This window comes from Epinephelus moara, chromosome 15 (genome assembly GCF_006386435.1).
Source record: "Epinephelus moara isolate mb chromosome 15, YSFRI_EMoa_1.0, whole genome shotgun sequence".
NCBI classification, from domain to species: domain Eukaryota; kingdom Metazoa; phylum Chordata; class Actinopteri; order Perciformes; family Serranidae; genus Epinephelus; species Epinephelus moara.
The window spans coordinates 13,779,564-13,795,146 of NC_065520.1; the positions used below are offsets into that span (position 1 = coordinate 13,779,564).

The window sequence follows — 15,583 nt, forward strand, 5'->3', positions numbered from 1 at the left end:
TCACTTTATTAAGTTATTTTGATACTGACATTGCGACATATCGGCTTAGATATTTCCTGCACTGACACATCCTTACATGGGATTGGGATGTCATGCTAAGGCTGCTTTACAAGAGCCTGTTTGACACAGACTAATAGTCACTTTGACAAAAAAAAAAAAAAAAAAAAGTGGAGAGAACCCATTCTGGTGTAGGGCCCCTAAAGATTGCATTTCTGTTGCCTCATTAGACGGAGCCAATTAAGAAGATCTCTGTCTCATTATAAAGGCTGGCCCCTGGGAGACAGCTGGGCCTGTCTGTCTTGCTGTTTGTAGCTCCCTAGGTACGTGTGTGTGTATGTGTGTGTGTGAGAGCTAGGGGTGGCTGGGTGGGGAATTGTGGAGCATCTTGAGCTCTGCCTTTGTAAGTTTGTCCATTTTATAATCAGAGGAGAATTAAAAGAAGCCTAGCGGGAGCAGTCAACACATTTCCTGAGCAACGATTCATTTCGATGTTTAATACGGGCCACAGAAAACACCATATGCTTCTGTATACCGGCAACACGGGGAACATGCTGCAGCGAGCAGTAGGCATCTCTGGCCTTTCCAGGAAACAACACAAAGCAGGAGCTATTGATTTCCCAAGCATGATATACATTTTGAAATGGAATTATGCATGCAAGGCAGAGCAAAGCAGACAAATAAATGCTACTGTGTGTGGATGTTAGATTAGGACAACCTGAGTCTGTCTCTGATGAGTGATGATGAAACTACGTATCAATAATTAATGAGACTGATACGAAAGGTCAAGCCCGCAGCGCGCCTCCTGCCTGCCTCGCCATAGATCTGCCTCCTGCTTCATTGCAGAGGTGCTCGCAACAGCAACAACTACTGCAGCAGTAAGGGAGTTTGAGTCCAGCTGGCTTTCAACAAATCTGAGGATGGCATTGATTCTGCAGCACTGATTTAAGTTTTTACTGCGAGAGAAAAAAAAAAAAGATTGCAGAGATTCTAGTACTTTATCAGCACTGTGGGCAGCAGAGAGATGGAAAAGGAGGATGACTCAGAGAGAGTGGGTGAATTGAGACCAGGTGAGACACTGGTGCAGCAGATGGGCAGATTTTCACTGCTCAGTCGCTCCATCATGTTGCAGGCGGCTCATTGGGTGACGAACACCTACTATTCAATCTGACATGCATTTTCTGTTTTATACAGAAGACATAATGGAGTTCAAGTTCGGAAGTAGAGCTCCATTATATGATATAACAGAGGCTGCGTATCAGCAGAGTGGTGTGGAGAGTAGGCAGATATAGTCCTACTATAGGACTGTTGTAGAAGCCTGAATACAAAGGACGGATATTCTGTAACGTGCGTACAGTAGTAGTAGTACTGGCGAACACATAAATGCTTAATGTTGCTCTTTTTCTGGTGTCTGAAATATCCTCGCTTGATATTAGACACAAACCTTCAAATGTATCACAGTCCATTCTTATTTTTAGTTTTGCTGCCCACGCTAAAAGGTAAAAGTGTACACCAATAATTCCTGTTGCCAGAGGACCAGATTTGCTACCAAAACTGAGTGTAAACACTGTAAACCAGGAGCACCAACAGAACACACGGGTTCCAAAAACAAGAAATATATAACTGATTTTGTGGAGTCACGTCAGGGACCTGGGCGCAGATCCGAGTACTTGACCCCCAAGTCCAATTTGTGAACATCAAATGTATGAACACTGTGTACCGTTCCCAAGGATGGTACACTGATCCATGCCTGAGTCCACTTAAAAAAGTGGTCTTGCGCACGATACAAATCGATCATAGACAATATTAATACACCCAAAAAGAATATAAGGCACTACTGCATTATGGTCATTTCCTGTAATGTCCGAACATTCTACGAATACTTGTGTCTGCAGTCCAGTTCTGCAGCTGACCCAGAGGGAGACAGTGAAATGCCGAGATCACAGCTGACTCCATCTCTCTGTCTCAAACACACACACAAATACACTGACACACAGATGTGGGTCAGAGCAGTGGCCCAATTAAAATGCCAACATGTACCCTACTATATCGACTTCTCTGATCAACAGTAGCACAGTGAAACACTCAAAGTCTGCATTAACATCGATAACCTTGTAAATATTAATCCCTTTTAAAATCTAAGAAGTTAAACAACTTGACAAAACTAACGTGAAAATGCTGCGTCCCAAGTGGACAGAAAATAAAAGAGGAAAACATTGGGATCATGGAAGAAAAGGTGGATCTAGACTTGTTAGTTTCAACAGGATTAAGACTTTGAACTTGATGAAAACTGGTAAGAAATAAAAAAAATATGGACTGTGGAAGTGTGAAAAAGAAAAAATTGGAACCACAACTCTTCTCTTATTGGTATCAAACATTTCCAGGACTGACTGACTAACTAACTGGACACGGGTCATGGGACTTCCTCCTCCCTCCCTCTTATCTCTTCCTATCTTTGGAACCTTTTCGGATCAGCTAAACCAGGGCTGTGGGGTGTAGGGGGTGAAATCACACGGATCAAATGAAATTTGGCATGGTTTGCACAGGGAAGACAGCGAGTGTGCGTGCACGGTGTCTGTGTATGGGGAGGCCAGTTTAAGGAACGGCAGCGGCGAGGGTCTCCTAGGGGCCCATCAAAGCATGCCGCGGCCGCTGCAGGCCCACGTTACGCTCAAGTCAGTGCCTCATTGTGTCTGTGTGAATGACCCTGGGGGAACACCGGCTCCCGCTGCGCCGCATGCATTCCCCTCCACATGTTTGCTCTGCCCAGGGTGTAGCCCAGTTCGAGAGGATTACGCTGAGGAATGCAGCCGAGCCCATCTTTTAAAACAAGAGAGGGGGGGGGGGCAAAAAGTTCATGTTCACTGAGGCTTCGTAAAGATCCCAAAAAATGCAAATGCAATAAGCCCAGAGGGAGGAAGTCACAGTTAAATCAGAGAAATCTATCTCTTAGGTAACCTTTAGCATTTAAGTTTCACTGTCTGCTTTCTATGTGGACTATGGAGTAACAGATTAACTCAAGCTTACCCGCACTTTCCTGCTGAATCATAATGTTTGAAAATTGGTTTAAAAATGTTGTTCTGGCTCCCCACATGGCTAGACCTGTCACTAACTAGCCAAATATTAAGACTTTCCCTTCTTGCCATGTTCCCTCGCTTCTTAATTTACCGGTGTCAGCCATCCCACGCCCCCAAAAAACACTCTCTTCTGAAGCAAAGTCCGGATTAAGATGTTCTCACAAAGTGAGGCAAACCAGGGCACCTAACCCCCAGGGGGGACTGCTGCGAGTCTGTGACACCAATAAGAAAACACCCCAAATGCCTCAAAGTAGCTTCTATTGTTTCTCCTGCTCGGCCACTTTCTTTTTTGACAGCCACAACTTGACGAAACGTGATAGCACCAGGATGCACCGGACGATCCCCCACCTCTCAGACTATTGAAGCTCAGTCAGGCGTGTAGGTCACCTGGTAAAATCTGAGTGGTACAAAAAGAAAACGTGGGGGAGAAACACTGAACGGACCATGTTATTAGATATCTGATCTGCTGTGTGAAGAATGGCACTGACGGTCAGACAACCCAAAAACATATTACTGCCGGCCACGACTTTTCTGCAGTATGGAAAAACAGCTATCTAAACGACAGTCTCTCCATCGGTTGCTTATTTTTGCTTTCTTTAAACCTGCCTACATGTGTCACATCATATTCATGCAACGACAAGCACTCAAAAACAAAAACTGAGACGAACACTCTGGACATGAGCAGTCTTTAACTGCAGAGGGAGGAAATATAACCCAGTCAGCACGGCCTAGAGACAACTGGAAAAGCAGAGCATCAACAACAGCCACAGTCGGAGGCGCAGCCAATGTGACATCATCACATGACTGGTGTGACTGCATTTACCCCATTAACGTAGGTATTCTCGCTCATTTCCTATACAGCCCCCCCCTCCTCCGCTCATCCCCACCGCTAATAGGTCATGGTTTCAATGGTCACAGAGCAACAAGTATCAAAGAGCTTAAAAAGGAAATGGCTTCGACCACGGCACATCATTTGTGATACTACTGGAGATGCACTTTCTGCCTATATTGATTAGCTATCAGCATCTGCAGTGAATGATGTTAAAGTAAAGTCTTCAGCCCCAAAAACAAATATTTCAATCTCTCTCAATTGAATTAAACAACTACAATCTTTATTTAAACCCCATGATGTGCCTGATAGCCACTAAACCTGCCTGCATGTTTATTTTGCATGTAATTTTCCTAATTCAAAGGATAAAGAGGAGACAAACCTCAAATGTATGAGACAGCCACAAAATAAGCATACCACCACAACTGGACTAGACTGGACTAGACATGAATGACACCAGGTAAGCTATATCATGTCAACTGACCAAATGTGAATAGTTGGACAGAGATGAAGCGGCTCGTCCTATTTTGAGAGTTGACAAATGTAGCATGGAGAGACTACTTCTAAAGCCCACGGTGTAGAGCAGGAGGACAGGAAATAATCCCCCAGACATGACACCGTAGAAGTGCTGAGAGCAGCGCAGCAGTCAGGACGCTACGAGCTTTATGATCGAGAAAGCAGGAGCAGACATGAGTTCTCGCTGTCCTTTGTCCCATGCAAATTGCACTAACAGAAAATGCAAAACCAGGTATTTAGGTCGCTGTAATCTTGGCATGTCGGGGAACTTATCTAAGGGGTCACCACTGTGTGACTTCACTGCCTGATCAGAAATCTGAACGGCCTGTTTGTTCTCCAGGTCTCGTCGATAAGGACGGATGTACCCAGCAAAAATATGAGGAACTTACCTCTTCTGTATTTCTTGCCATAAGCAATGACTGTACCACTCTGACTAGCCCCGCTGCATTGTGTTGAAAATTACTTACACCTATGAGAAGCTGATGACTGCTTGGCAGATGACGAGCTTTACAGTCGGAGACGCCTATAATTTTACATGATATCATTGAAAATATATTTATTTTAATGTAAGTAAGCATAGGCCTAAAAAATCTAAATAAACCTTGATACACAGATAACAATCAAATTATTTTATTTTGGCTATGGGCTGCAAATTTGAGGTTTGGCAACAGCGGGGTTCAATAGGAAGAAGCCATTACCACCCCAGGAATGTTTTTTTCTTTACCAACCCTGAAAACAACCAGAAGAGTCCAATTCTCCACTGACTTGGCATGCTTGCCTACTGCTGCCTGACAAGTGCAACAACAGAGTTACACCTCCTACTCCAACTCCTCTCCTGAGCAGTACCTTTCACGTGTTTATGAAAAGGACCCTTCTGATCATTGGCCAAGTCACGCCTGGCAGCACACAACCCTGGCATGATAACCCTATCAGATGAGAAGACCCAGGAAGACGATACGGGCGTAATGGGGTGGAAATCGGCCTGCCGTGGAGCGAAACACATTTCCTAATGCATAATAAAGCATTCATTCTCTCGGCTGTCACGAGGAAAGTCTTTATGGGAGAGGGGGCGAGTTGGAGTTAAAAGTACAGAGAATCCTGTATTCTCCGTTTGTCACTGGGTTGTATGGTGAGAAGAAGGAGAGAGTGTGAGAGGGAACGAGTGGCTGCAATTAGAGTCACATCTCTCCATACATTTAACAAGTTCGCTGTAGGCTTTTAGCTGATGGGCTTACCCAGAGCAGCCGACAATGACAGTGCAATTCCTAGATCAACATACAGTAAGCAGTGGAGCCATGAAGCCCAGACAGTCGATGTACAAATATTCCTTCGTATCCATGATGCTGTTGTGTGATACACTGGATGTTAGAACAAAAAAGAGCTGTTTGAGAGCCATATTCTCAAAAGCCTCAACATCCCATGATGCTTGCATTAAGGCAGACTGCTAAATTGGGTGCCTAGCTTAACAAGCCAATGCAGGAACTACTATGCACTACGGTTGTGAGTGAAGTAGCACTTCTAGGTTTTAAAAGAGTGTGTTGCTTGCCACTACACGGCACAGCCCACCAGGCAAGCCTTCTCAACAAGGACCTGAAGGAGGTGTCATCAGCCAGCAGTAGTTGGACTGTGTTGCTCAACAGATGATGCTGACAACCGCAGCTGATTCTCAGGAGGCTAGCTTCTTTTCAAATCCTTCAAAGGATGAAGTGACAGACAAGGAAGAGGAGCCGTTGCCCACGATGGTCAAGCATCCTTTGTAAGATGCTGCTAGGCCTGCCACGATACCTGCTTTTGTTGGACGATACATTGTCCCAGAATGAATTGCAAGTGCAATCTTTCAATATTCAATATTCAGACATTGGAATTGGAAAGTATTTAACTTTTTTTTTTTTTTTAAGTAATACATACAAGAAAGTAAAGAAGAAAATAACATATCGCCTTTATAGGAGTAGCCCAAAATTCAAATTTGAGACTTTAAAGGAAATTTCGCCCACAAAAACAAAAACTTGCGGTGCTTCTTGCGGCCAACAGATAGTCCAAGAAAAGCTCCGGGAAAACTGCAGTTACCTTTAAAAATTACGACCCGTGTGCTGCAGTCGGCTCCCGGGAATGGAAAGCCTTCGAGCCTGGCAGTTTTCCGGTGGATTTATGGAGTGGAGGATTAAGTTGGAAGTTAAATCTAAAAATGCCAGACTTTTTGGCTTGTTAAGCTACCGACTATCAGGACTGCGCTTCTTCCTCTCCAAAAGTGCCGCTGCAGGCTACCGGTAAGCTACACTGTTTTACCTTTCTTCGGACAAGTAGGTCGGGTTAGACGGGGAAAAAAGGGAGAATCACTGCACCCAAGTCTTATAATGGCCTGGAAAACCCTGCTGTTTATTTTGGCATCATGTTGTGGGCAAATCAAGGTCAGCAAAATAGTTGAGGTCATGTCTATATATCGTACGACAAGTCATGATGTAATCATCGTGACAGGCCTATGGTGACTGGCCACATGTTTCTCAGTTGTCTGGGGACGTGTGTCCTTTGCGTAAGGTAGAGAGTGCCGCTGAGCATGAGTTAGAGTTAGAGTTAGAGTTAGATAAAAACAACGAGGCAGACCTATAGCCTGCAAAATTTCTTTCTTGACGCAAGCATCAAGATTGCTGTTAATGATAGGAGTGCTGGGGCGCTGGTAGCTGAGTGGTAGAGCAGGCGCCCCATGTACAAGGCTGTTGCCACAGCGGCCTGGGTTCGACTCCAGCCTGTGGCCCTTTGCTGCATGTCTCTCCCTCTCTCTCTCTCCCCCCCTTCACGCTTGTCTGTCCTATACATTAAAAAGGCTAAAAAAAAAAAGCCCCAATGATAGGAGCGCTGATATAGAGGCTTTTGTGCATAATTATGAAAGAGCAGGCCTCACAGAGAGAAGCCTCAGTCATGTTATTATAGAGAACAGGGGTTACTTGGTAAGTAGTTTTATAGCTGCCTCTGAGAGACATCTTGAGTGCTCACTACATGCACAGGCTTTTCCTTCAGATGATGCATGAATTGACAGTAGATTGCCTCAAAGCTGTTATCTGTACAGGAAATGTCATTTAGAACAGTCCAAATGAAAGGTGGCACCACTATGAGGTTGAGTGCTCCGGTCATTTAGTTTCCTCAGTCAGGGATGACTGGTCGGAGTTTTCAAGGCGCAGCAAAATCATGTCATGTGCGGAGGAGCCATGTCAGGCCGTCCCCTGCGTGGTGCAACAACAAATCGATCCCGATTGGAGTCAGCTGTTTGCTCGTTAAACCATAACAGCGAAACAGCTCGCAAAACCTGGCAGCTGGGAAGGAATGTCACTCAGTGGCTGGCTGCGAGCAATAACTCAAGGAGCCTTACCATGAGCAAAGTCTACGCCAGGAATACAGCTGATAGCACCATGAACGCAGCTTGTTTTCATAGTGTTGCATAAATAATTGCCCATGAGCAACTTGGAATGAAGAGTTTTACACACTGCAAAGATCTTCATGGATTTCAAGTACAAAAAAATGAAAGTGTGGAAAGCTCACCATGTGTTTCAGGAGCAAAAGGGTCGCAACTTTCAGATATAGAAAAATGTACCGCAACAGAATTAAGAACAGCTCCGGCAGTGGTGTGAATCTAGTCTCTCTGTTTTGTCAGCGACCTAGTCCAACCTTGAAAACTGTGAAACGCGCTCTACACACACTGCACTTGCTGTATATGTAAAATGCAGCTACAGTTTATACTCCGGAAAAAAAAAAAAAAAAAAAAAAAAAAAAACTCCTCACAGTTTCAGTGTTCTGCTCTAGTTTCTTTGGCTATTTATCATTGTCACTGCTTTTTTTTCCACACAGCCAGAAAATAATAGGTTGCTCTTGGATGCAGACATTTTGTTTGCAGCATGTGGGGGCTTGAGCAAAGCGACCTTGTTATAATTGGGGAGACTTTCAAAGTGTCTGTTGTTAAACTTATTTAAGATAATTTACAACATTTAATTGGGCAAAATGTGCAAAAATAAGTGTATTGCACATAATAAATATAACAGCTACATGATATGTGGTAAGACGGGTCAACAAATAAACAACAGGCCTCTTGTGGATTTCTGTAGCAACCACATGTAGTCAATTAAAACAGTTTTATCCATTTAAAATAGAGATTCTGGAGATTCTGACAACTTGGACGATGCTATACCGAAATCTCTTCTTGGATCCGTGAGAACCAAACATTACAAAACACCCCGGCTGTTTATGTTGGTTGTTGGTTGTGTGTGACAGCTGACATGCACCCAGGAATAGAAGCCCTGGAATGACTTAAGGCGATCAGATGTTCGCCCACATCTACAGATGATGGACAGGGTGGGGTAACATTAGATGAACTTACTGTATAAAAAACCAAAGACACACACACACACACACACACACACACACCTGTGGTGACAGTGAACATGACAACAGTCCTCTCTGGCCTTTAGCTTCATAGGTCAGACTGCTCTGCTAACTGCAGCACAGCATGGAGGCCTGACACACATGCTAATTTGAGCAGACAACCAACACCCACCGACCATTAGGGACCACAAAGCTTTATGTCACAAGCTATACTGGTGCTGCAGAGATGCAATCCCATTATTCATATTTGCTTTATATCGTTTGACAGTTTCATGAGGTTGTGTACAGCGAGGTAAATTACACAGTAGAAGACGAAGATGAAGTAAAATTCATAAAATCCCAACAGCAGTTACCTACTGTGTTTAAAACTTCTTACCTTTAACGAGTCAAAACAGGCAATCACCCTCCCGTTTTCCACCTGGCAGCTTTTGGGTGGGTGGGCAAATTTGCATTCCTCATCGCTGCGTGAACAAGTCCCTCTCTGAAACTGCCGGCACACTTCCAGGGTCAGCCATTTTGTGTCCCGTATCGAGGCAATGTTTAGAGCCATGTCAGCGGCGCTGTGGTGGAGTGGTGCCACTTGGTTTGAGGAGGAGGCTATCCTCTAAGGAGGCGTTTCAGAGTGTTCCAGTAAAAAAAAATAAAAAATAAAACAACTAAAAGTGATGGAACATGCAGCTATAAATGATCTGCTTCAGGTCAGCGGATGAGGTTTGTCCTTGCGGACAGGAAAGTGGAGGTAATGGACTGGCAATGTCTCTGTGACCGGAGCATGGGACTGCGCTTCTGTTGTGGAGTTTGTCAGTCACACTGCTAATTGTTCATCAATCAGTAAGTCTCAGGTGCGAACCTCTGACTGGGCAGAGGGGGCATGCTCAGAGACAAGCTCTACTGGTTGTACCGATGTCCCAAAAAATGACCTATGTATGAGTGATGATATCTGTGCAAAGGTTGGATGTTAGGGAGCAACGAAGGTGCTATTTTGAGGTGCGATGGCACAGTTTAGAACACAAAGTTTGTGGCTTTCTCTCTCGAAGCTTTGGCACCTTGGCCAGCGGTGCAGTAGCTCCACCGCTTCACTTGGGGTTTCTCCACACTCAGCACAGGTAAGGACAAAGAGAAAGGTCGGGGGTGATGCGGCGGCTGTCCTGTCACGACTGCAGAGGGGAAAATCTGGAGCTCTTCAGAAACACCCGGGGATCTTCAAGTAAGGATGTCGTCTCACAAGGCACTTTCTGTCAGCGATCTGGAGAGGAGAAAGAAACAGAGTGAGGAAACGGTTTGCTAAATATGATTGGCAACTATTCAGCAGGAGTTAACAGCGTTTGTTTATGCATGTAAATCTGAATTGGCGTGCATGCTGCCCCAGAGGTGTGCTCGCTCTGAGGTTATTCAGCAGCCACTTGAGTTTAAGTCCGACAATCACTGCTGTGTGCCATTGTGCGAGGTGACTACAAGCCCACTGGCTCTCCAACATATTGCACACAAAGCGGTGAATGGCAAAAGCCTCTGTGCTATGAGACAGTGGACAAGAGCATCGAGTCAGAGCAGAGATAGAAAAAGGCCCCAGGGTCCAACCCGCCCTGTAGAGCCATGCACGGCGGGATGGTGCAGCCAATAGAAAACCGCGCAGCGCAGCACTATTCCGGGCAGCCGTCCAGCAGCCACAGAGGGACCGAGACAGATGCATATGCCAGTGCCAGACACGATTATGACGCTGCCCAGTGTCCCGCAATATTCACTGGTCTCCCACCGTCCAAATTAGATACCAGCTCATTGACAGTGGCCTGTCAATTTACATTCATAGCAGGGAATTTGTGTATGTTGCTCGCTGCCTGATCCTGTAAAGATACTTGTCTCTGTGTCTGTTTGTTGTCTGGGGTCGTCTAGGGGGACAATTGGTGGAGCAACAATATAAGGAAGTGACCTTTAGCTTGAGCGCACGAAATCCATTACTAAGCTACTGCGCAAGGAGCTCTTTTCTTGGCACATCTGGAAATGTTTTTCTGCTAACTGGGGTTGGGAAAGGAGGGTTGAGGACACCAGACTGAGGGAGGAGAAGGGGTTGTAAAAACATACAGCTCTGGTTAAAAGATCCCCTCTTTTACTAACATAGAAACGTGTCCACAGAGAACAGCAGCAGGAGCAAACACCAAGACTATGTCAAATACTGGGAGAACAATATCTTAAACAACCTCTAAAGGAATATGACAAGCCTCACTTGGTCTTAATGAAGGCAAGCTGGGGCTTGTGCTCAAACCATCTACGCAACCGTTGAGGGAAGAAGCAGTTCCCAAGAAGCAGTTCCCTTCAGAGGTACAAACTCTTACAGAGCTGTCACACAGGTGTAGCCGGATTTGGGTTCGGCACAGTATTTTTGTCCTGCTGTCCTTTAGATTTAAAAATCATCCTGCATCTTGGTCTAAAACTTGGTCTCTCTAATTGGAGAATTCTGAATTCTGTTTGTAGTTTTGTTTGAAGTCTGAAATATCAAAGGGAGGAACTCAAAAAGACCATAAAGACAAAACCATATAGCCTCGTTTATGAATCAGAGATCATCCAGACTTTACTTGATTGCGGGATGCTTACCCTTGAAAGCACCCACCAACACTACACAGCTCCAAGTCTATGAATCCAGACCATTGTCTACCTAATCATATTGTCCCACTTTAGTGCTGATCATGTGAAATAAGATGAGAAGCTTCCTCGCCCGATCACACTGAAGCCCAGGCTCCACTTTCCAAGGCAGGATTTAATTTCACACCATCTCCCCAGGGAGAGAGCCAATCGCTGCAGAAGAGAAAGTCAGGTAAGAATCATGTCAGATCTGACCTTTAACAATTAATCCCATCTTATTTTTAGAAACCCGAAGAGGTGTGTGATCAAGCTAACCTACTTTGTCAGAATGTGTGAAGGGACGCTGGCACCATTTCATTTGGCCTCAAATGATGGAGGAAGTTGTGATAAAACGGTTAAGGGACACGGCCGTTGGTCATTTTTATTTTTTGTTAAGAAAACTGAGGTTTACAGCACTGAGAGCTTTCATAACATCACAACAGTGGGCCGACAGTGTGGATAAGGGTTGGCTGGAGTCATCTGAAAAGCTCACAGGGGACTCAACGGGCAACATTCAAACAATGTTTGTCATGAAAGGTATTCAAAACAAATGGTGCAGTCCACAGATCAAAAAGACCCTCATGTGGGTGATGGTAGGATAATAATCATGCAGGAACATGACCGCAGGTCTGCTTCCACACTGTGCATGAGACTGTTGTATGTTTGTGCAATATGCCCAGGGAACTGCTGTCCAAGCTACTGTTTGTTTGTCATTATTACTGGTGCTGTTACGCACAAAATCTGCATTTAGGCTGGGCCTGGATCAATTCTTTGATTAACTGGTTAGACAATAGAACATTTGCTTCATAAACGTCACATTTTCTAAGAATATCAAATGACATCAATACCTGCCAATTTAAAAAAAGTGACAAGGAGTGTTTTACATGGACATGAATAACCTGTTTATGATCAAGCATTTAGAGCATCTTGTTGATATGTTCGAGCATGTAATCACCATATCTCTGGATTTTTTTTAGAAATCCCATTAAGGAGGGACCCAAATATGCTCCCTGGAGTACTCCAAAAAAAATGGAACACTGTTGCATGTATACAACATACCCAGAGTTTGGATTTTCGATAATGAATCCACTGCCCCCTTGTCCTATATGAAGTGGTAGTGACAGGGCTAACTGCTAGCATCACACAGCTAACGTTGCCTAACAGTTATTACCAGGTTTTACAACAGAAACAAGCTGTTTCAGTGTCAGTTCGAATTCGTTGGGACCATTTCAGAGTATGGAGTCAGATGTTAGCAGCTGCTGCTATGCTGTGTTAGCTTGTGCTAACCAGGCAGATGTTGAAGTAATCGTTCCCCGGGAGAAGAGCGGCTCTGGAGACGGCAGCAACAGAAAGTTTGCTAAACTGGCAATGGTCAGGATGGTCTGAAAAGATCAAATTCAAGTATCATTTGACTGGAGACTCTTCAATACTACTTTATACTGACTTATTTCAGTAGCTTAAAAGGTATTTAATAGCAAAACTTAGTCCTAACATTAATCAAAGTCCAAGACAGTGTTATAAAGCAGTGTTATAAGGAATACCGTTAGCCTAGTAAGTAATGTGAGTGTGTATAATCGAGACAGAGCGAGACAGGGAGACAGTGGTTGGCGCTCAGAGCAGACACCTGGTTGGTTTGTTTTTGTAAATATCACAGATAGGATCATAACCGGGATAAGCCTCATGAATGGGTATTCATGTCAACTTAAATGCACTCAGTGTGACATCAATAATTATAGCCTAAATGCTTAGTAGATAAGTAAAATCATCAGTAGATTAATTGATACTGAAAAGATGTACTGAAAACTTGAGCACCTAACCATTTATAATTTGCAGTGTGATGCATGTGCCTCGCCAAATAAGCTTGACAGAGATGGATGTGCAACAGTGAAACGACGCTGCTGTAGCATGTTAGCTAATGCTAGCCTGTCTTCAGCAGAGACGACCAAGCCCTCTTACATTTTTGGAACATATCAAAGCCCCTGTTGGAAAGCAAACTGTCATCCAAGGGGGGAAAAGTGCTACCTCTTTTGTGTAACAACATCCCGTCTAGTCTGGTTTTGACTTAAGTCCTTGGACGCCTTTGACTTGGCTTGGGCTAGCTTAGCCTCTGCTTGTGCATGACACCTACAGCACATGCAGCCTGGCTTAGTTTACGCTGAGCTTAGCGGTCAAACTTTAAACACAATGCCACTGATGTAAAGGGAAAGACAGATGGTCAGCAGGTAGGAAGGGACCATATAGCACCCAGTGTTTTGACCTTAGAGATAAGCACACCTCGTATACCGTCATGACTGACCCAGGTTCTGTTTCTGCAGTTTGAGTCCTTCCAGGGACAAAAACTGACAGTAATAGAAGAAGAGTCAAGGACTAGTGTTATAACCTGGCTCTGATGAGAAATATATAGTGTTTCAAGGTTTTGTAATGACAAAGATGCCGTTCATCATTTCCGTTAGGGACACCCTGGGTGTGTGAATGTTAAAGGGACGATCCAGTTTTTTCGACATGGGGTTACATGGGGTATTTATCCATAGAGAGTTTGTTACACACAGTAGATGTCATTGAGAGTGTTTTCACTGCTTTACCTAAATGTTAAACAGTCATTTCCAATGGGAAAATTAAGCCATTTTATCACTGTCTTCAAAGCCAGACTCCACTGAGAAAAACAGTGATTTAACATTGCTAAAAAACAGGAGCAGCTGGTGTACCGCTGCGTTGAGCAATTATTTTGTTTGTGTTTTTGTGTGACTTCGCCATTCAAAAGGATTCGTTCGGATTCACCAAAGCCACACAATCACACAAACTAACTAACAGATCACAGTAGCAGTAGACAGGCAGCTCCCATGTTCAGCAAACTAAAATGACTGTTTTTCTCAATGGAGTCTGGGGGCTTTCCACAGCGGTAGATTGCTTAGCTTCTGTGTCAGACTCCAGCCTGCTTCTCCAAACTGGGGATGTGCTGACTTGCATCTACTGTATGTAATACGCTTACAACACATAAGAACCCCATACAACCCCACTTCAAAAAAATCCAAACTGTCCCTTTAATATAGCTGTTCACTTCACCAACAGAATCTTTAATCCTGATGCATCATCCTTTGTTTTCAGCTGTACACATTTCAAACAAAACCTAAAGAGCCGAATCCTGCAGCGCACCGTATATCCTGTTTATCTTTAGTCCCTGAGTTCCTGCAAGAAGCCTTTGTCCCCTCTGTGTCCTCAGTGCAAACAGTGGACAGACAGGGTGACCTGATAAAGCAGGGCAGAGATGTGAAGAAAAGCACCACAGTACTAGACTTTATGGATTACTGACGCTTACTAAGGCCAGCTGGCAGGGGCATTATCTTGGTCAGTCTGCTTAATTGAATGAGAGTCAGCGGGACTGGGCCGTCTCGAGTGAAAGTCATTGGCTTGACCTCTGAATACCACGTATGTAACCCATTAGTCTGGTATCTGTGCGCTCTGTCTGTGCGCTGTGGTTTATCTTAGCTGCTTGTATTTGTTCAGCAGAGACGATAAGCTACCTGGTTTCCATTGGTCGTAAGCCTTGTGACAACGTTTGGCATCGGCCGGGTGTTGCCAGCGAAATAAAGTTGAAACACAAACCACTGTGACAGACAAGCACCCGAGCTGGGTACCTGAGAGGCCGCATTTCCATTTATTACCATTTTATGCTGGCGAACCACAGCTCTATGGTCATTTGCATGGCCAAGAGGAACAAGTGGTCAATGTTTTTCAAGGCTGTGCAGAGAGGGCCTCATTGTTGAAGTGTAATAGGAAAATGTTCTGCTTCCAGTGAGTAATGGAAAGTGAGCAAACCTTACAGTTTTTATCAAAATGTCCCCAACAAACCTAACCTGGCTTTGAGTGTGACATCACCAGCTCTCAAAATGCTCCTTTGCATCCTCCAGAGTGGATCAGACCCTGCAGCCTAATTCGTATTTAATACTATGGACATTACGATGCTTATGAAATTGTCTTTGGCATAAGCTACAGCTCCTTGAGTTCAATATCATCAAGTGCCATTAGCGATAAGGACAGGTGAGTGAGCTCAGCAGAGGCTATACCAGGACTAAGCTACTGTTCAGAGGCAACGCAAGAAGCATTTCACAGAGTCAGCAGATAGGTGTGCCCCATATCATAATAGCCTTAGCTAAACCACAGTGACCCGAATGGCCCT

The 15,583-nt window shown here is 44.4% G+C and overlaps 1 protein-coding gene across 14 annotated transcripts in view; it reads right to left on the reverse strand.

The window, feature by feature from the left end:
- mbnl2 (muscleblind-like splicing regulator 2) overlaps positions 1-15,583 on the reverse strand; it is a 61,676-nt gene that overhangs the window by 40,966 nt on the left and 5,127 nt on the right. For all 14 annotated transcript variants that reach the window (XM_050063059.1, XM_050063067.1, XM_050063062.1 and 11 more), the window contains exon 2: positions 9,167-10,036. In XM_050063059.1, coding sequence (XP_049919016.1) covers positions 9,167-9,340 — 174 coding nt within the window. In that variant the 5' untranslated portion in view covers positions 9,341-10,036. The remainder of the gene's footprint in view (positions 1-9,166; positions 10,037-15,583) is intronic.